This window comes from Parathielavia appendiculata (genome assembly GCF_033297405.1).
Source record: "Parathielavia appendiculata strain CBS 731.68 unplaced genomic scaffold N657scaffold_4, whole genome shotgun sequence".
Classification (NCBI taxonomy): domain Eukaryota; kingdom Fungi; phylum Ascomycota; class Sordariomycetes; order Sordariales; family Chaetomiaceae; genus Parathielavia; species Parathielavia appendiculata.
The window spans coordinates 1,046,459-1,065,214 of record NW_026944223.1 but is presented as its reverse complement, the minus strand read 5'-3'; the positions used below and the strand labels follow the sequence as shown (position 1 = coordinate 1,065,214).

Here is an 18,756-nt window from a genome sequence, read left to right as displayed (position 1 = left end):
AGACGCAGGTGCCGAGGAGCTCTTGGATGTCTGGGAGTGTGTTGAGAAAGAATAACCGCCACTTGCTGATTGAGTGGTGATCCCATAGCCCGCGCTGGACGAAGCGGCGCTGCCTACCGAAGACGAAGTGCTGCGCCCTGCTGAGGATGAAGTGCCGTGGCCTGTGGAAGGCGAAGTCCCATAGCCGGCAGAAGATGACGAGGACGACGAAGATTTGCTTGAGGAGATGATGCTCGGAGGGGGCCCGTATCCTGGCGAGTCGTTAGCTAGCTAACACTAAGAGGTCCTCATTGGCGGCAATGTGTGTGGGATAGCCTACCGTCCCATGGTGAAGTCGACGACTTGGGAGATGAAGAGGAAGCCGCAGATGAAGTGGACGAAGAAGTGGACGAGGACGGGGACGAGGAAGACGAGGAAGACGAGGACGTGACCTCTGTAAGTGGTGGAGGCTGCCATCCGTATGGCGGGTCGGATTGTGGCTCTCTCGGCTGGATGTTCTGGTAGCTCATACGGCGGCCGTCTCCGTCGACCGAGGCGGCTTTGTCAAGAAACGACTGGCGAAAGCTGGCCCAACGATGGTTTTCATATGAGAGGACGCCCGGCACACAGCCCAACAGAGCAGTGGCCGAGGCCATGTAGCTAAAGATCCTAGGGACTCTCATGGTGAGAAATTCTCTGGATCCTATCCAGCGATGAGATTCAACGAAAGAAGTCCAAAGGGCTCTTGTCCTCGCAATTGACTGGACTAGAGGAGAACGAAGGGCTACAACACATACACTCAACAACCACAAACAGAAGGAGCAAGAAGAAGAAGGGGCCCTGGGAAGAATGTTAAAGCGAGTGATGGCGCCCACAACTGCTCTCCAGGCTTTCTCAGTGCATGCGAGGGCTTCTGGTCCTTTCGAGACCGGAAGAAGAGCATAGGAATGTGAAGCTTCGTGGCGGGCAAAGCGAAGGCCAAACAGTGATATAGGGGGTGGAATCTCCTCTTTGCTTGACCCACTACGACACCATCTCCGGTGCTGCATCGGTTGACGCCGAGTCGAGGCGAGCTGTATCGTCACAACCTAATCAAGACTTCTTGTTGCTCCCGATGGGTAAAGGGAAACCAGGTCAGTACCACGCTGACGAGGAGGGCCGGTCTGTAACCATAGCATGGCTCTCATACAGACGGTTCGTTATCGACATGGATGCCTCCCTACTGGCGGGACCAACCCTAGGACGGCCGTGTAAGGCAGTGTGGAGGCTTGTGTCATGACATGCCAGTCACTCCGAGGCTTAACCTGGAGCAATATGAGTACCAAAAGGCCCACATCCGGACCGATCGTGAGGCAGTCGTGCCTGGAGATCACGGAAGTTTGTGTAGAGATCATGATTCGGGGGGACGTACGAGGAGTGACTGAGGAGTGGAAGATGCCGGGATGGCCATGTTCGCCCCTGTCTGCATCACCGGACATCTCGCCTTCAACCATACTCAGAGTATGACCTTTTGTGTGTGTTTCTAAGCGGATTTGCATCATATTGACTCACCATAAGCTGTCCCGATACCCAGCTGCTGTGATCATCCTCCAGGATTGTACTGGATCCCAGAAGATGGCTGTCCGTCTGTTGCCCCCTTTAGAATTTGGACATTTCGACTCTTAAAGCAGAGCAGAGAGCAAGCGAAGTGACATTCCTCCAAATCTGGCCTCGCAGCAAATGCGACATCTTACACAGAACTGACCTGAGCTCGAACAAGTCAACCGGGTCGATCGAGATCAATCCCGTGTGAGACTTCTAACCAAGCTTTTGGCCTAGGACTAGGGCCGGTTCCGGGCGCTTTCGATGACCGGCGGTGCGTGGACAGAGGAAAGTTTGAACGCGACCTTGTCGGGCTAAGCTCCGTGGGCATTGCACACGTCGACGGGGAGCACCAGATGATGCGCCGATATGCAGGCAACCGGTGGCCAGATCAGCTGTTCCTGCGTTGGTGGGTCGCACAATGGATCTCGGTGTCTGCATGTAAAGCGGTGGAAGTACCGAGAAACCCCAGGTACTCCCTTGTTCCCCCAAAGTTATTCGTTCCAAAGTGAGGCGGGAAAATAGTAGGCAGGAAAGGCCTGTCTCGTCTTGATTCTCCAGCCAGAGGTGGTCTTGAGACGAGGCTCAACTGGAGTCACAGTCCAAAAAAGTGACTAGAGACATTCATGATGTCCAGAAACAACATGTGCAGCATGTTTCTTTTCCAGACCTAGACATTGTACTCTTGATGAGGGAAACTTGCGCTGGCAGCGGTATAGGGCGTCTCAAGATGGACAACTGATCAATTTGAACTGACTGAAGTCAAGGATCTTTGCCATCTTGGACCGAGTTGTGCCTGCGTTCGACCTCGGGATAATCAATCTTGAGATTGGAGACTCGATAAACCACTGCAACCTCGACGCGCATGCTTCCGCATCGGATCGGCCCAGACAATCGTGCACGAGAACAACGTATGCGCGAGGTCGAAATGTCGTACTTCCCTGTTTATCTGCTGTCACTGCCGATGCTGCTCTCATACATGAACCCCCTCCCTGTATCAAAGCTCGGGTCATGCAGCGAGACTCCATGCTGGGTAGGCGACCCTGCATGATACGGTAAACGGAGTGATCAGTCGTGGTGACATCTCACTCGACCTTCTTGGCTGTCTCCCGCAGCCCTGGAGCTGTGCTTTTGGCTATCTCGTTTTCCTTGGCTTCGATATCGGCAGCCCAGAGTGCTGCCCCAACTGTTGTCCGCTGTTAGCAAATCACCAGTTGTAGCGCTGCCGAGTGTAACATACCCGTGTTGGTGAAGGAGAATAGTACCGAAGCGAGTGGGACCATCTCGAGAAGGGTGGCAACCGTCCCAAATCTGTCAACATCAAGTTTGGTTAGAATGCCGCATCAAAGTTGGGCATACCCAAAGAGTACGTGGTACAAATCCGATGCTGCCAAGCGGGTGGCCGAGCCGAGCCTGTCCTCGGTTCCATATGCTCACAGGCCTCCTCCCATACTCTTCTTATGGCTCGTCAAAAAGGAATTTCTGAAAACTACTTGCCCAGTATAAGCTCCCTTATGGTCCTGAAGCCACTTCGACTTCCTGGTGGTCGGCCAGCCCTTCAGTTGGAAGTACTAGACCCCACGAATAAGCCTCCGGCACCAGATAAATACGCGCAAGACTTGACTCACCCGATCGTGGACTGACTCGCCGCGAGTACGTCCTGTCCGATGTCAGTCGCACGTTTTGTTACCACCAGAGGCAGATTTCCCACCTCGCAGCAGGACGAAAATCACGGTGCCGACGACTGTGACATCCAATGTTAGCCCATTGTCCGTCAGCCCGGGAACGCCGTGTGACTGTGACGGTCGTACCAGGGATGAAATTTAGCGGCAGATACATCACGTATCGAACCAACTCCTTGACACTAAAGCGCTCCAGGGGCCTCTTGAGGGCTTTTCCGAGCCTTTGGATGGAGTCTCCTCGGGACTTCACCTCTCTCCCCTCCGCAACGATTTCGTGCTGACTCCTGGCTATCAGGGTACCATCGAAGGTGTCCAGGATCGCGTCCTGCAGCAGGTAGTTCTTGGAGACGAGGCCGGTGATGGTGGAGCTCTCGCTAAGAATGAGAAAAGCGGTGGTGAAGATGGCGAATGGTCCATTGACGAAAGCCATGATGGCGAGCTGCGGGAGGTAGGTGAAGAAGAACATGGAACCCAGCACGCCCGCATAGAGGGTCAGGTACGGGACGACCCGCGAGCGGAGAGGCTTCCACAACTCTGGGTGGCTGAAGAAGTAGAAGATACCCTGCAAACCGCTGTCAGCCATTTCTCAGCTATTTCCCCGGCTCTGTGGTTGCACGCGTGCGAGGTATGTTGCGACGCTGATGGAAGCCGACCTTGATGGGATACAGGTAGGATCCGCTCTTTGCGGCATCGTTCAGAAGAAGTTTCGCCTTGTCAATGTCCTCCTTGCTGTAACCAGAACGTCAGAGAACAATTCGGATATTGTGCACCTCAACATGACTCACGCGACCTCCTGCGCCTTATCGGCAAATCGGCTCGCCATGGTCTTGATGCTGTCAGGATGGATGCTGATGCGGATTGAGTGTATCGAGTCACTCGAGAGCTCAAGCCAACTTATTGTCCACTTGTGGTGATTCGGAACGGTCGAAGAACCGTGAAATGAGTTTCGCAGTTCAATGGCCATCGAAGTGAGTCGAAAGTAGAAGGTTGAAGGTTGAGCAGAAGGTTCGATTCATGCTTGGATGTCGTCATTGGTCGGCGACTTCATGCAGGCCATTCTATGACGCAGCCCAGTTCCAGGGAACAAATGCGGCGAACAACCGGGGAAGTCACGAGCTTCAAGTCAAGCTGGAAGACCACCAGGCAGCTCAAGTTCTTCTGCCGAAGCAGGATACAGCCCCAACCACATGTGTGTTTCTCTGTACAAGACAAGAAACCCATTCCCGTCCTTCACTCATCTGTCCAAACTCCAGCACAAGCAAAGCTGACTCCAGAGTAATTCCTGCACCATCTCTCCCTACGCAACCTGATCGATCTTTTATCGTCTAGACATATAATACATGCGGGTGGATTATACACTTAATCCGTCGCGGACCTCGGCAAGGTCAGACGCTCCTCGAAACGAAACTGCTGTCGTGTTGCGCGTGAACGCATGATTACAACTTCGACGGGAAAAAGGGGCCCCGCTCATTAACTGGCACAGCCAAGCTTCGAGTTTGTTGAATGATTCGTTTATGAGTAGTAGAAAGCCTCGAAGAGGTAGATGACGCCAAAGAAGAGGAAGGCAACCGCGCCGCCGACAGTGACTAGGCCTGTGAATTAGATGCGTTGCGGCACCGGAGGCCGGAGGGACATCGACTTACCAACTTTGAGGCTCACTTTGCCTGCAATGGCCCTGCCCCCAATGACAGCGACTCCTGTGCAACAGGCGTGGCCTAAGATAGCGCCCAGTGTCACCCACCAGTAGTCCTGGCCTGCCGCCATGGCAATGGTCGCGATCTGACTGCGGTCACCCCATTCGCCCAAGAAGGTCATGACAAACGTCTGGACCCAAGCGGGACTGAGGAGTAGCGAGACGAGATTGTTGAGCCCCGAGAGAAACCCTACAAGGACTCCTGGACGTGGTGACGGGCTCCGTCCCTCGGGCGAGCTTGACGGGCTGCGAGGCGGCGTGGGGAACCGAGACTTGGTTCGCGGTTTGCGGCTGCCCAAGCCCATTTCCAGGGCATGCGGCGAGACGCTGGACCCTCTTCGGCCCTGTTTCCGCGCAAGATTCTCCTTCTCCTCCAGCTCCATCTCCACCTCCTGCATCTCAGCGGACACGCCCTCGTCAGGGCTCATGGCGAGTCCTTCGCGGAGCAGGCGGGCGCCAAATATCAAAAACAGAACCGAGGCGAGGAACGTCGTCAGGCGCTTCGGAATCAGCGTAGGTACCGCGTGCCCCAGGACGGCCGAAAGGACCGTCATGGTAACCAATGCGCCGAGAGCAGCCGAGAACACCACTAATCGGTCATGCTTCATAGCCATGAGGGCGGCAACCAGAAATGTCTTGTCACCAATTTCGGAGAAGATGATCATGGTGAGAGACAGCATGAACGAGTGTAACGGTTGGATAAGGCCTTCACCGCCATCAACCTCGGGCCCGGTGCTCTTCTCTGGCTTACCGCCTTTCGACGCTTCCAGATGCTCATTGTTTGCAGCTGACGCTGGGACTGGTGGCGCCTTGTTGTGAATCTTGTCAGGGAGGTCGGCCGGCTTCTAGAGTAGAGTCAGTAAAGGCCGGGACCAGTACAAGGAGCACGTTGGGATGCTTACCTTGAGGCCAGAAACGTCAGTCGAGGACTTGTCACCGTGTTTACCTTCGCTGGCGACATGAATTCTGTCTTCGTCCGTATGCGGCAACGGGGGCGCTTCTTTGGGCGTTGGCGGCTTATTTTCAACCTTTTCACCGGTCTGCTTTTCCCTGAGCGCCCTGTCCTTGTCCCTTTCGCTAACACCTCCTTCGGTTCCCTTGGTGCCCTTTATGGGTCCCGACCGGTGCTTGTCGTCCATCACGCCATCATTTCTCTGAGGTATTCTCTTCCCATCGACGGTCAATGGGTCTTCGGGGCGGCCTTGTAAAGCGGGCAAGTCACTCGCGGGCTCGGATCCCGAATCGAGCTCGACGAACGGACCAGAGTGCGGCTTTCCGTCATTGCCATCGACTGGCGCGTCTTTGGTGCCATATTGCCTCCCGGACGACACACTATTCGACGCAGCGACCGAGTTCCCGTCCAAATTCCTGGCAGCGACGGCGGCGACTGCGAGTGAAGGGAGAAGGAGGAGGAGGAGCGGCGATTTGCGACTTCGAAGCCTCATTGTGACCTGCTGCGTGGAAGGCCGGATCGATGGATTTGGCTCGACGCAGCTTATGGACCAAGATGAACAGAGTGATGCTGACTCTCAGGGGCCTCGGGTCGCAAAGACGCTCTTTCTTGCCTGGGCGCAAAGACAGGTATGACGCGATTCCAAAGTCTAAAAGGAAAAGGGGCTTGAAGAGAGCGACAGAAGAGAAGCTCGTCCGTCTTAAGAAATGACAAGGACAGTACTGTGTAAACAGATGATGATGGCAGCGAGAAAGTGGTTTCCAGGATTCTGTCTCCCTTGCCAGGGGTTCTGGGGAGGCGTCTTGGCGTGATGCAGTGAGAGACGGTGTTCGTGTTAGCGCACCGCCACAAGCTCCTCCAACCACTTGCGTTTCAAACCTAAGTCGAACATCACGTTGCTCGCGGGTCACAGGGCGAGAGGAAGGTACCTTAGCCAGGTGGTTGGAAAAAAAGGCAGAAGGACGCACATGACAATAAAAATAACATAAGAAGAACGAGGAAAGATTTTGTTGTGTAGGTAACACAGAGAGGAAGATAGAAGAGAACAATAAGGTAAAGAGAAAACGAAGATCGCCTCAGTTTTCCATTTCACTTCCATCAGAATCACACCCAAGCAAACGACCCTATGAATGAACGGTACTCAGGTGGAATCATGTCGGAGTTCGCTACATACTGAATTGGCTCGGCAAGTTGATTGAACATTGTTCGTCATATTGTCCTACAAGTCGCAGTATGTAAACGGAATCTATACTCCGTACCTAGGTGTTGCACCCACAGCCGTCAAATTGAGGCACTTTGAGAGAATGGATGTCAGATGAGGCTGAGCTGAAGGAAAGCGTGGCGCATTGGCGGATACCGAAAATGTCACATGATGGCTACAACGCGGCCAAGGCCCAATCTGCCATTCCTCCAAACACCATAAATTTTCAAAACATCGGCTTGCGAACCTCGCGTCAATTTCATCGACGAAGCAACCCTAACCCCAACCCTTCATCGTGTCAACTGTTTGTCTTTCATCGCAACAGTTGCAAGAAATTGATACAGACAAGCACACTATTTGAGAGCGGCTAATTCTGTATCCATGTCGGCGCGCGGAAGAGGTCGCCCTCCGTCGCGTTCAGCGCAGGACCCCGGAGCAGGCCCGAGCCGCAGGTCCACGCGCAACCAGCAACAGCAGCAGGACCAACACAACGTGACACAGCCGGATGAAGTAGAAGTCAAGCCGCAGCAGGAGGAGTACCCTCAAGAACTGCAACAGGAAGGGTCAGCTCACGGGCTGCCAGCCCAGCACGAGGTTCCCATGGCTGCGCCTGTCTATCACCAGAATATCGACCCGGCCATCACGGGCACTCATGATGGTGCCATGCCCCCTCCGTCTGTCCCCATTGCTAAGAGCTTGCGTGGTCAGGCTGGTCCGCATATAGGCATCGCCCGCCGGGGGACGCGCCGTGACGCCAGGGCCTCTAGCATCGCCAGTGTTCACAGCATCCCTGTCTCGGACGCCTTCTCGTCTCAACCTGAGCCCGAGTTCCATGGTACGTGCGGTTGCCCACCACCTGCATCTCGCGGTCTATTAATGATCTGATTTAGGCAACGTGTCCCAGGTGGGAACCCCGGCACTGGCCTTGGGCGCACGTGCTTCATCCATTGTCTCCTCTGGTGCCGCGGAGACGGCTAGCCAGAAAGCAGCAAAGGCCAAGCTCATGAAGATCATGCTACCACGTACCTTCACGGCGACCGCCGAGCTGTTCACTCACCTCTGCGACAACTCGGTAGATGATGAGGTGTGGCATACCGTGTACGAGGGCTATAAGAAGGCTTTCAACACGTACCGTTCCTACTATGTTGCCTACGTCACCGACCCTGTCCTGGATCCGACCTTCGTCACCGGCACCATGGGCATTGACAGGGCTTCTTCGACATGGCAGATGGTCGTCAGGATCGTGTCGGCCGCCAACATCACTGCGTTTCTCGACGACGTTAGGACCTTTAACCAGCTGCAAGACCCGCTGCCTGTATTGCAGGAGTGGGATTCGACATACTCCACCTTCTTCAGCTATGGCGAACCCGATGAGGGTTTTGGCGCAACGATGAGGGAGCAGGTCATTGAACACACCCTGATGATCCGCACACTTCTGACCATCTTCACTCTGGAAAAGTTCCAGCGGGACAGCCTCACGCCGTTCCAACCCCTGCCGCAGCTTATCAGGATTTGGTTGGACGGCGACATGTCCGTCGAAGACGTCCAGGCCGCTGTCGATAACAAGAGAGAGGCTCTTCAGTTCAAACCTCTGGCACCGAGCGATTTTGGGGCTGCTGCTTTCGCTAGAGAACGGAGCGTTACCCGATTCTGTTCCATGTGGGTTGAGTTACAGAAACAGGCTGGACAGCCCAACCTTAACCTCGGAGAATTCTATGCGACATATTCTCAGGAGGAGTTCCTGGATAATGTGCAGGATTTTGTCAGAAAGTCGTTTGGGAGGATCAAGGCGCTGATTCACCAAGGAAGCTCTACGGGGCGGGATTCCGCTTTGCCTTTCGCCCCCCCTGACGGCAACGCAAGGGCCGATTCGCAGATTCGGTCGCAACTGGAGGCCGACGCAATGACTCACAGCTATGGCGGAGCTGAGCCTAGGTACGTCAGCTGTCTCATGTGTCTGGCTTGTTGCTAGGTCTAGCTAACCACCCGCATCCAGCGCACAGCCGGCCGGGTACAACATTGAATCCCTGCGGATAATGAAACAACTGGAGCAGGCACCTGCCGCGTACGCCGAAGCCCATCAGCACCCGGCCAGCTCTTACTCCCCCGCACCACGGATTCCTTATCCGCCGGGCTTCAGCAGCCCTTCCCCCAACCTAGCGTATCCCGACCCGACGCAGCAGGGCGGGTTCCAGTCGGATGGCTCGATTTATGCTGCGTCGGCTGCCCAAGTGTCGGGCAGGAAGCGGCGGGCTCCGAAAGCGCCTCCTATGGCTGGCGAGGGTGATGCGTCGGCCACACCCCAGCCCAAGAAACAGCGGACGAGGCGCAAGAAGAATGCTGTCCCGGAAGGTGCCATGGCTCCTCCTTCTACTGCTGCTCCGGCAGGCACACCATTCCAGCCTTCCGTTCCGCCGTCGCAGTATCCGCCTTTGCCTGGAACACAGGACGAGCCTGATTTTGATGCGCTCGCACAGCGCACAAAGGAGATATCAGCTGCCGCCCGCAAAGTGAAGGAGCCCCAAGTTCGCACGGCCTGGGTGCGTAGCGATGTCGCGTTGCTTGTCAAGGCAGTTAACACCTACCAATGCAAGTGGAGCGCCATCGAGAAGGAAATCAAGGCCGGCACAATTCCATTCCAGCGTCCGCGTGATCAGCAGGCGCTGCGCGACAAGGCGCGTTTGTTGAAGCAAGACTTCCTGAAGTAAGTCTGCATTGTTCCCCACCCGTTGCGCTTCCCTGCTCAATGGACAACCACTGACGGGTAACAATGCTACAGGGCCGACGCCGTTCTTCCGCGAGGTTTTGACCTTGTCGTTCTGGGTAAAAAGGAGATAGAGGCCGTCAAGGCGGTCGGCAAGAACCCGTACCGCAAGGAAGCCGATGTTGATGAGCGTGGGATGCCTATCAACACGGAATATGCACCAGAGGCGGCAGCTGCGCCGGCACCCATCCCTGCTGCGCTCCCGCCGGCAGAGCCTCAATCTGAACAGCAGCTTTCACCTCAGCAGGAGGCTCAAGAACCTCAACCAGCGCCTCAGCCAGAGCCTCGGGCAGAACATCAAGCAGAACATCAGGCCGAACATCAGCCGGCAATGCCGGAGGGATTTGTTGCATAGAGTTCTCTCATTTCTCGCTGGCCATGATGACGGCGGGAGAGGAAAAAGCAAATCTGGCACTCTAGAAGGGCTTCTTACTTTTCCTGGCCCAGGCCATCGATACCTGACGGTTTGCCTAAAAAAAGCGCAGTTCGGTACCGGCAGATTTGTGTTTTGTGGATGGTATGGGAATTCACTGTCCTCGGTTCACCAGGAAGTTTGCGGCAGACCACTGGCAGCCTCCTCAGCGCAAGATGTTTTAGTAGCACAGAGCGATGTTCGATTCTGAATGAGAGTTGGTGGCCAAGTTCAACCGGCCTAACTAGGGAGGCATCCCCATTTGATCTTATATGCCTAAAAATCATGAGGTCGTGCAAATCCTTCAGTGGCTTTCCAGGCGATCGACCCCTTTTCAGAGCCTCAGAACCCCTGGCCGTGATGCCAAGAAATTGAATGTCAAAAGTCGTGCGCCGCAAGAAAGCCACAGCTGGCTCCTCGCTCGCACTGCTTGGCGCTTTTGTGGGGCACCCGATTGGCAGCCGCATTGAATTGGCAACGTCGCGAGTTGGGACTTCCACCACATGCTCATACTGCTTGAGCCGGATACTTATCCCAGCCCTCTATCAGCGCAAACCCCGTCATTCTGCCCACCATGAGCTACGGGAAGAAGGACGAGGATGCCGACGGCGGCCTGGTCAAGATTGACCGGACGCAGGTATTCCAGGAGGGTAAGACTACCTAGGGACACAACAATTGGCGTAGGCGGCAACGGGAGCTAATCGCAGCCAACGTTGGCGGTCTGCAGCTCGACTCTTCAACAGCTCGCCCATCCAACCGCGACGATGCCGTGTCCTTCTCACAAAGATCGCCCTCCTCCTCTACACGGGCGAGAAGTTCCCGACCACCGAAGCAACTACCCTCTTCTTCGGCATCTCGAAGCTGTTCCAGAACAAGGATGCCAGCCTGCGCCAGATGGTTCACTTGGTCATCAAGGAGCTCGCCAGCTCTGCCGAGGACATCATCATGGTCACGAGCACCATCATGAAGGATACCGGCGGCAGTACCGACTCCATCTATCGCCCCAATGCCATTCGGGCACTCTGTCGCATTATTGATGTACGTGGCGCACACAGACGAGTCTCGGCTCGCAGTTTGGAGATGTGCTGACATTGTCACTTTTAGGCCACTACAGTTCAGTCCATTGAGCGTGTCATGAAGACAGCAATCGTCGACAAGAACCCTTCCGTGTCGTCCTCCGCCCTTGTGTCGTCGTATCACCTCCTTCCTATTGCGCGGGATGTCGTCAAGCGGTGGCAGAGCGAGACTCAGGAGGCTGCGGCAAGCACCAAGTCGGGAGGTGGGTTTTCTCTGGGATTCTCGTCGTCGTCGGGCAACCTCCCGGTCAACAACTCCACCATGACGCAGTACCACGCTATTGGGCTGCTGTACCAGATGCGGATGCACGACCGGATGGCCCTGGTCAAAATGGTGCAGCAGTTTGGTGCGGCCGGTGCTATGAAGAACCCCGCGGCCATTGTTATGCTGGTCCGGCTTGCTGCCCAGCTCGCCGACGAGGATCCCCAGCTCAGGAAGCCCATGATGCAGCTGCTGGATGGCTGGCTCAGGCATAAGAGCGAGATGGTCAACTTTGAAGCGGCGAAGGCCATCTGCGATATGCGGGACGTGACCGACGCCGAGGTTACGCAGGCGGTCCATGTCTTGCAGCTCTTCCTCAGCTCCCCTCGCGCCGTCACCAAGTTCGCCGCCCTCCGCATTCTCCACAACATCGCCTCGTTCAAGCCGCACGTGGTCAATGTGTGCAACCCGGACATTGAGCTGCTCATTTCTAACAGCAATCGCTCGATCGCCACGTTTGCCATCACCACGCTGCTCAAGACGGGCAACGAGGCCAGCGTGGACCGGCTGATGAAGCAGATCTCGGGCTTCATGTCCGAGATCACGGACGAGTTCAAAATCACAATCGTCGAGGCGATACGGACGCTCTGCCTCAAGTTCCCCAGCAAGCAGGCGGGCATGCTTCAGTTCCTCAGCGGTATCCTGCGGGACGAAGGCGGCTACGAGTTTAAGCGCGCCGTGGTCGAGAGCATGTTCGACTTGATTAAGTTCGTACCCGAGTCAAAGGAGGAGGCGCTCGCACACTTGTGCGAGTTCATCGAGGACTGCGAGTTCACTAAGCTTGCCGTCCGCATCCTCCATCTGCTCGGCCTTGAGGGGCCCAAGACGTCCCAGCCTACCAAGTACATCCGGTATATTTACAACCGCGTTGTCCTGGAGAATGCCATTGTGCGTGCGGCTGCTGTTACGGCGCTGGCCAAGTTTGGTGTCGGCCAGAAGGACCCGGAGGTCAAGCGGAGCGTCGACGTTTTGCTCACTAGGTGCTTGGATGATGTGGACGATGAGGTCCGGGATCGGGCAGCCCTTAACCTCCGGCTCATGCATGATGAGGATGATGAGCTTGCCGCGAGGTTTGTCAAGAACGGTAAGCGCCGCGGTTGAGTTGCCCTGTAGAAGCGCATATCGAGACAGCTGACACGCTCTGCCAGATACCGTATTTGCCCTCCCCTACTTCGAGCAGCAACTCGTCGAGTATGTCACATCAGACGACAGATCGGCATTCGACACACCATTCGACATCTCCAAGATTCCGGTTGTCACGCGTGAGCAGGCGGATGCCGAGGACAGGACCAAGAAGCTTACCGTGACCACACCGTCACTCAAGCCACCAAAGGTTGGACCGACAAAGGCAGTCCCGTCGGATGCCGAAGCGGCCGCTTCGGCGTCAGCCACGGCGCAGAAGTACGCCCAGGAGTTGATGCAGATCCCCGAGATGAAGGAGTTCGGCCCAGTCCTCAAGTCTTCGCCGCTGGTGGAGTTGACAGAAGCCGAGACCGAGTATGTCGTGGGCGTCGTCAAGCACATCTTGAAGGAGCACATTGTGTTGCAATACGAGGTCAAGAACACGCTCCCGGCGACGGTCTTGGAAAATGTGTCGGTCATGGCAACGCCGTCGGACGAAGAGGAACTCGAGGATGTCTTCATCATCCAGGCCGAGAAGCTGGAGACGGACGTCCCCGGCAAGGTCTACGTGGTGTTCCGCAAGGTGAACGGCGAAGGGTCACTGCCTGTCTGCACCTTCTCCAATGTGCTCAAATTTACCAGCAAGGAGATCGACCCGACAACCAACGAGCCCGAGGAGAGCGGGTATCAGGACGAGTATGAGGTGACCGAGTTTGATCTGTCGGGCAGCGATTATGTCATCCCAACGTTTGCCAGCAACTTTGCCCACGTGTGGGAGCAAGTCGGTGCGCAGGGGGAGGAGGCCGAGGAGACGTTACAGCTGAGCGGCGTGAAGAGCATACCGGGTGAGTTTTGTGACAGCGTTTTCCGAGTGCTTTCCGGCAACTCTGGAGCAGTATGTGCTAACCTGAGTTAACAAACAGAGGCAACCGAACAACTAACCAAGACGCTCTCGCTCCAGCCGCTGGAAGGGACGGACGTGCCTGTCAACCAGACGACGCACACGCTCAAGCTCCTCGGGAAGACGGTCAACGGAGGGAGGGTCGTGGCCAACGTGCGCATGGCCTACTCATCCAAGACGGGCGTCACGACAAAGATCACGGTGCGCAGCGAGGAGGAGGGCGTGGCGGCTCTGGTGGTGGCGTCTGTGGCTTGATGGAATATCTTGGTTGGGCACGCATGGCGTTATTCGTTCTTTTTCTTGTTGACAAAATTGAAAAGCATTCATTGCGTTTGCGTGGTTGTCGGGGGCTTTCCTCGTGGGTTACGGGGTGCGCTTTGAACCGATAGACTTCAGTGTGTGGTGGTTGAGCAAGTACCTCATGATGTGGTGAATGAGATGGTGACTTGGTTGCTGACTTATCCGTTTGAGGCGACATGTGGTGTAACTACAGAACACCACGGGGGGTGGGAGGATAATCGGAGGAATACGGATTAGGCCGGTCCTCCATTGGGAAGAAGGAAGGTCCTTTATGAAACGATGAGGGTGAAACCCTATATCAAGGCAAGGTATCATGAATATCTGGTTTTTTTGAGTCGACAACGATCTTATCGATAAGAAAGTAAGCCAAGTCGAATGGATACCGGACGAAACGTTCCAATGTATCCAACACAAGGTGAGCTTTATGATGCGCACATGTTCGACTCCCAAGTCCAGGTGATACCTAGATCTGGCTCAGGTGACCATTGGAGGGTGTGTTGTTAGCGCGACAGAGCTTCCTCTTCTTGCTTGGCGGCTGCACGAGACAAAAAGCAGGGCAACGCGCAGCGGCACTGCGGCATGACGAGCCAAAAGTTGAAGGCCCAACCGGGAATGTTATCAAGAAAAAAAAAAGGGTCAAGCTTCCGATCGGCACCTTGACGATCCACTTCACTTTCCACCGCATTCTTCCCCTCCGCGCATTTTCTCGTCTTTTTGCAGTCGAGTCGTATCTTCAGAGCCCCAGTAACATCGGACGACTACTCGCGGTAAACAGCGGCGTGTCAACAGAACAGTGGCCGGCGCCCTCCTCCCTGGCATCACATTGCACCCCTCGAAGTGCCGCGAACACACAGCTCGAGATAATAGCAGCAATACACAGCCGCAAACATGGTCTACGTACGGCAGGAATACCTGCCGAACCTGCGGCAGTACAAGTACTCGGGCGTCGACCACTCGCTGCTGTCGCGCTACGTGCTGAAGCCCTTCTACACCAAAGTCGTCATCAAGTGCTTCCCCATGAACATGGCGCCCAACCTCATCACGCTGACAGGCTTCATGTTCGTCGTTGCCAACTTCCTGACCCTGCTCTGGTACAATCCGACCCTGGACCAGGACTGCCCTGCTTGGGTTTACTACAGTTGGGCCGCTGGCCTATTTCTGTACCAGACTTTTGACGCCGTGGACGGGTCGCAAGCGTAGGTTGTCCCGGCTTTGCTTTGCGCGGTGCTGCGAGGTTTGAGGACTGTGCTGGCTAACCGGTCTTTCCTTGTCTGTAGACGACGAACCCATCAGTCCGGACCCCTCGGCGAGCTGTTCGACCATGGCGTTGACGCTCTCAACACCTGCCTCGAAGTCCTCATCTTTGCCGGCGCGACTAACATGGGCCAAAGCTGGAAGACGGTCGCCACCCTATTCGCCAGCCTGCTGACCTTTTACGTCCAGACCTGGGACGAGTATCACACCAAGACGCTCACCCTCGGCATTATCAACGGCCCCGTCGAGGGCATCCTCACCGTGATATTGGTTTACGCCCTTACCGGGTTCCTGGGCGGTGCCTCGTTCTGGAACCGCGGTATGCTCGCTACCCTCGGCATCCCCCAGGCCCTACCTGGCGGCTTCGTCGTCCTCCCGACGTTCCTCTACAACCTCTCCTTCACCGACTGGTACATGGTTCAGGGCGCCATTGTGCTGATCTACAACACGGTCGAGTCGGCGCGCAACGTCATCCGCGCGCGCCGCGCCCGCGGCGACCGCTCTCGCTACGCACTCGTCGGCCTGGCGCCCTTCTTCACTGCCTGGTTGCTCATCGTCGCCTACCTCGCCCTGCAGCCCACGATCCTGCGAAATCATCTCATCCCCTTCGGCATCTTCACGGGCATCGTCAATGCCTACTCGGTCGGCCAGATGATCACGGCGCACCTGGTCAAGCTGCCGTTCCCCTACTGGAACGTGCTGGTCGTCCCGCTCGCCTGGGGCGTCATTGACTCCCTCGGCCCGTTGCTCCTGCAGCACAGCCCCGTCCCCTGGCTCGGCTGGCCGTCTGCCCTGGGCGACGGCGTGTACCAGGTCGCCTTCATGTTCTGCATGCTCGGCATGGCGGTCGGTGTGTACGGCAGCTTCGTGGTCGACGTCATTGTCACCATCTGCGATTATCTCGATATCTGGTGTCTGACCATCAAACACCCGTGGGTCGAGGGCCGGGACGGGAGCGGGTCGTCATCCATGCAGGTTCAAAATGGCGGGGCCGATAAGAAGAAGGATTGAAGCAGTTTTGCTTCCGGGATTAGGTACCAGTCGGTTCGGATGGGATTAGGGCACCCTCCGGCTCGGTGGCGTCTCACAACCGAACCTATCATTGCGGGGGAGGTAGCAAGACAAGCTCTGTATAATGACGATCGACGAGGGACGACGGTGGGCTGATAGGGGCACTTATAATGCACGGGTGGAGATCCTGAGCGTCACATGGGGTATTGCAGCGAGGGCTCGGGCTCTGGACTTGAGACGGCGTACATGATGATTTGGGAACGGGTATGGCGGGCATAGGTTGGTATTATATAGAGGGCGGGTAAGGGTCTGCTTAGTATGGCGTCTCCAGGCGGCGATTTGTCTTGTTCAACGGTTTCCCCTTGCTCCTTGTCTCTTAGCGATTGCGCTCAACATCTTGGGTCTCTGTATACGTAGGGAGCCATGGCTCATGCCGGGACGGCCTACGGCAGTGAGACCACCAAATCATGAGATGCGCTTAAGCACGGTGTTCTAGACACTCTAGACAATGAAGGTGGGGAGGGTTTTCGCTTCCTGCTTCCAGATCAAACGCCGGCTAGCGATAACTAGGACAACCGCTCAAGGGCTACCTCCTAGAGCTCAAGACCAGAATCCGTACCGATATTGCGAAGGGACAGTTCCTCACACCACCGGGGACGGCCCCATAAGGCCCCTAATAATGGGCGCGAGTAAGTATCCCAACTGGCTCTTGGTTCCCACCCGGCGGGAGTCGCCCAGGGAAAAACACCCAACATCAAACATCCACTAACATTAAAGAATGCGCCAGGTACAACATCACACGGAAAGCAACTCCAGGATACCTTTGCGGGATGAACCGGCCAAAGTACCGCCATGAGCAGGCAGCTTGCGCGGAGTCACTCTAACCCCGTCGTCCATCATCCAAGGCAGGTCATCTCGTCGTGTGTCATCATCGCATCGGCGCCACGTCCAGCGCGTTCTTACCAGGTCGTGGCGATAAGATAAGTTTCGTCAAGCCTGGCGCGGCAGATGCCCCCCGTGAGCTCTTTCGTGGCGCGCAGTCTATATCAGCTCGTCGCTGTTCTCCGCAACGCTCTGCTCGATGGCCTTGAGGATGGCGCTCTCCTCGAACACAGGGCCCTGGCCGTCGCACTTGGCCTGCGGCCTCAGCCGCTCGCTGACCTGGACGACGTCGACGAGCCCCCGCTTGAACAACTCGTGGTTGATGATGACTTCCCACGTTGCGCCCGCCGCGAGGAGGCGCTCTCCCTTCTCGCTCGTGACTATCCTGTGGCTGGGGGATTTGTTGGCGTGGCCTTGGAGGACGTTGGAGTAGAAGTCGGTCGGGCTGTACGTCATGGGTCCGGTAATCACAGGCGCCGCGGCTGCTGCCCCGGGAGACCCGGATTTTGCGGTCGCCATCGACGTCGCCCGCAGGATCTCATTCTCGGTCTCCACCTTCTGGAGGTCGCGCTTCAGCCGCTCGTTCTCGCACACAGCCTCCTGCTTGGCTTGTTCCAGCTCGTGCAGGCGGCTCTCGAGGTCCTTGACATGGCGTTCCTTGCGCTCCCGAAATGCTCGTTGGCTGCAGCGGGAAGTTAGCAAGCCCGTAGCTATTGGGTAAAGGGGCAAAGGCTTATTCATGGCTGGCTGGTTGCAGGAAGGTCCGTGGGGGGGTGTTTGTGCAAGAAGCTGGATGCACATACGCTGCGCGGTTCTGGGCTTTCCGCCTTGATTGGGCCGGGGTCAGATCGTCTTCCTCCGAGTTCGACCCCTGCCTGCGGCTCTGAGCCAGGTCATCGGCCTCGACCTTCGAGACAGGGACCATCTCCGGGGTGGGGCCCGGCTGGTGGACCACGCCATTCACGGGGGCGACTGCGGAATGCACCGGCAGGTGGCCGGGCGGTGTGGGCGGGCCCGGGAAGGCCTGGCCGTGATTGAACTGGACGTAGTTGTCGAAGTTGGTGTGGAACTGCTCAGGAGGGATTCCGTTGGGATACTGGTCGAAGAGTTCCTGAGTAATGATTGTGTAAGCTTGTTCGTCCCGCAATCAGACGCGCTACTGCCCTTGCAGCTGAGAAAATGCGGAGTATGGCAGCCCCAATTCGACGACAACCCTATTAAAGTACAAAAAGGCCCTCCTTGGCCGGTTGTCGTGCTTGTTCCCCTTTCTCCAATATCTTTGGCCCGGCGAAGGAGGGATACGCGACTTACCGGAGACGATGTGGCGTTGTAGTCTTCCGAAGCTACCGAGTTGCTTTGCGAAGGCGTCAGAGGGACGTGGTGGGCTCCCACAAACTGATATGGTGGGGCGCCGGGAAAGAAGGTCGTGTGCGTGTAGTCCATAATGGTGTTGTGCTGGTCTGTATTGCTCGCTGTTTGCTCACGGGTGCGTTGATGGTTCAGAACGTGAGAGATGAGACGAATGTGGGTGAGATGCCCGAGTCTGGCTTGCTGGAGCGATGGGCGATCACTCAGCAGGGGGGATTGTAAAGCTTTAGCTGGGGCGGTGACCCCACGGCGGGCAGCCTCGCCCCCAAATGGGCACCTCAGGGCAGCACCGCCAAGCCGCCCCGGAGGAGTGGGG

At 56.4% G+C, this 18,756-nt stretch overlaps 6 protein-coding genes across 6 annotated transcripts; 3 read left to right on the top strand and 3 right to left on the bottom strand.

Moving 5' to 3' along the window:
* Positions 1–2,645: 2,645 nt before the first annotated feature.
* N657DRAFT_632973 (uncharacterized protein) lies at positions 2,646–4,206 on the bottom strand (the record flags this gene model as incomplete). The annotated part of the gene is made up of 8 exons (XM_062791184.1): positions 2,646–2,746; positions 2,801–2,871; positions 2,998–3,131; positions 3,189–3,220; positions 3,272–3,304; positions 3,372–3,804; positions 3,896–3,971; positions 4,028–4,206. 8 exons carry the CDS (start codon positions 4,204–4,206, stop codon positions 2,646–2,648), a joined length of 1,059 nt encoding a protein of 352 aa, XP_062648832.1.
* Positions 4,207–4,706: 500 nt separating this feature from the next.
* Positions 4,707–6,587, bottom strand: N657DRAFT_351432 (UPF0016-domain-containing protein). The gene is made up of 2 exons (XM_062786928.1): positions 5,838–6,587; positions 4,707–5,780 (listed from the first exon to the last, which is right to left on the bottom strand). Exons 1-2 carry the CDS (start codon positions 6,378–6,380, stop codon positions 4,842–4,844), a joined length of 1,482 nt encoding a protein of 493 aa, XP_062648831.1. The 5' UTR covers positions 6,381–6,587; the 3' UTR covers positions 4,707–4,841.
* A 744-nt stretch (positions 6,588–7,331) lies between these two features.
* Positions 7,332–10,522, top strand: N657DRAFT_670895 (uncharacterized protein). Its single transcript, XM_062795571.1, has 4 exons — positions 7,332–7,923; positions 7,979–9,023; positions 9,085–9,792; positions 9,868–10,522. Exons 1-4 carry the CDS (start codon positions 7,470–7,472, stop codon positions 10,205–10,207), a joined length of 2,547 nt encoding a protein of 848 aa, XP_062648830.1. The 5' UTR covers positions 7,332–7,469; the 3' UTR covers positions 10,208–10,522.
* Positions 10,523–10,743: 221 nt separating this feature from the next.
* Positions 10,744–14,293, top strand: N657DRAFT_643858 (Coatomer, gamma subunit). Its single transcript, XM_062792636.1, has 5 exons — positions 10,744–10,914; positions 10,992–11,302; positions 11,369–12,686; positions 12,751–13,569; positions 13,648–14,293. Exons 1-5 carry the CDS (start codon positions 10,839–10,841, stop codon positions 13,878–13,880), a joined length of 2,757 nt encoding a protein of 918 aa, XP_062648829.1. The 5' UTR covers positions 10,744–10,838; the 3' UTR covers positions 13,881–14,293.
* A 520-nt stretch (positions 14,294–14,813) lies between these two features.
* On the top strand, positions 14,814–16,190 carry N657DRAFT_570862 (Choline/ethanolaminephosphotransferase; the record flags this gene model as incomplete). The annotated part of the gene is made up of 2 exons (XM_062788772.1): positions 14,814–15,121; positions 15,203–16,190. The coding sequence occupies 2 exons, from the start codon at positions 14,814–14,816 to the stop codon at positions 16,188–16,190; spliced, it is 1,296 nt and encodes a 431-aa protein (XP_062648828.1).
* A 1,041-nt stretch (positions 16,191–17,231) lies between these two features.
* Positions 17,232–18,515, bottom strand: N657DRAFT_679842 (uncharacterized protein; the record flags this gene model as incomplete). Its single annotated transcript, XM_062796221.1, has 3 exons — positions 17,232–17,754; positions 17,876–18,183; positions 18,384–18,515. 3 exons carry the CDS (start codon positions 18,513–18,515, stop codon positions 17,232–17,234), a joined length of 963 nt encoding a protein of 320 aa, XP_062648827.1.
* Between the last annotated feature and the right edge of the window lie 241 nt (positions 18,516–18,756).

Excerpts from the sequence above, each read along its gene's own strand:
- N657DRAFT_351432 (XM_062786928.1), bottom strand. The coding sequence starts at position 6,380 with ATGAGGCTTCGAAGTCGCAAATCGCCGCTCCTCCTCCTCCTTCTCCCT. Across the intron at positions 5,781-5,837 it reads CTGACGTTTCTGGCCTCAAG|AAGCCGGCCGACCTCCCTGA; the intron begins GTAAGCATCCCA and ends ACTCTACTCTAG.
- N657DRAFT_670895 (XM_062795571.1), top strand. The coding sequence starts at position 7,470 with ATGTCGGCGCGCGGAAGAGGTCGCCCTCCGTCGCGTTCAGCGCAGGAC. Across the intron at positions 7,924-7,978 it reads ACCTGAGCCCGAGTTCCATG|GCAACGTGTCCCAGGTGGGA; the intron begins GTACGTGCGGTT and ends GATCTGATTTAG. Across the intron at positions 9,024-9,084 it reads TATGGCGGAGCTGAGCCTAG|CGCACAGCCGGCCGGGTACA; the intron begins GTACGTCAGCTG and ends ACCCGCATCCAG.
- N657DRAFT_643858 (XM_062792636.1), top strand. The coding sequence starts at position 10,839 with ATGAGCTACGGGAAGAAGGACGAGGATGCCGACGGCGGCCTGGTCAAG. Across the intron at positions 10,915-10,991 it reads GACGCAGGTATTCCAGGAGG|CTCGACTCTTCAACAGCTCG; the intron begins GTAAGACTACCT and ends GGCGGTCTGCAG. Across the intron at positions 12,687-12,750 it reads CGCGAGGTTTGTCAAGAACG|ATACCGTATTTGCCCTCCCC; the intron begins GTAAGCGCCGCG and ends ACGCTCTGCCAG.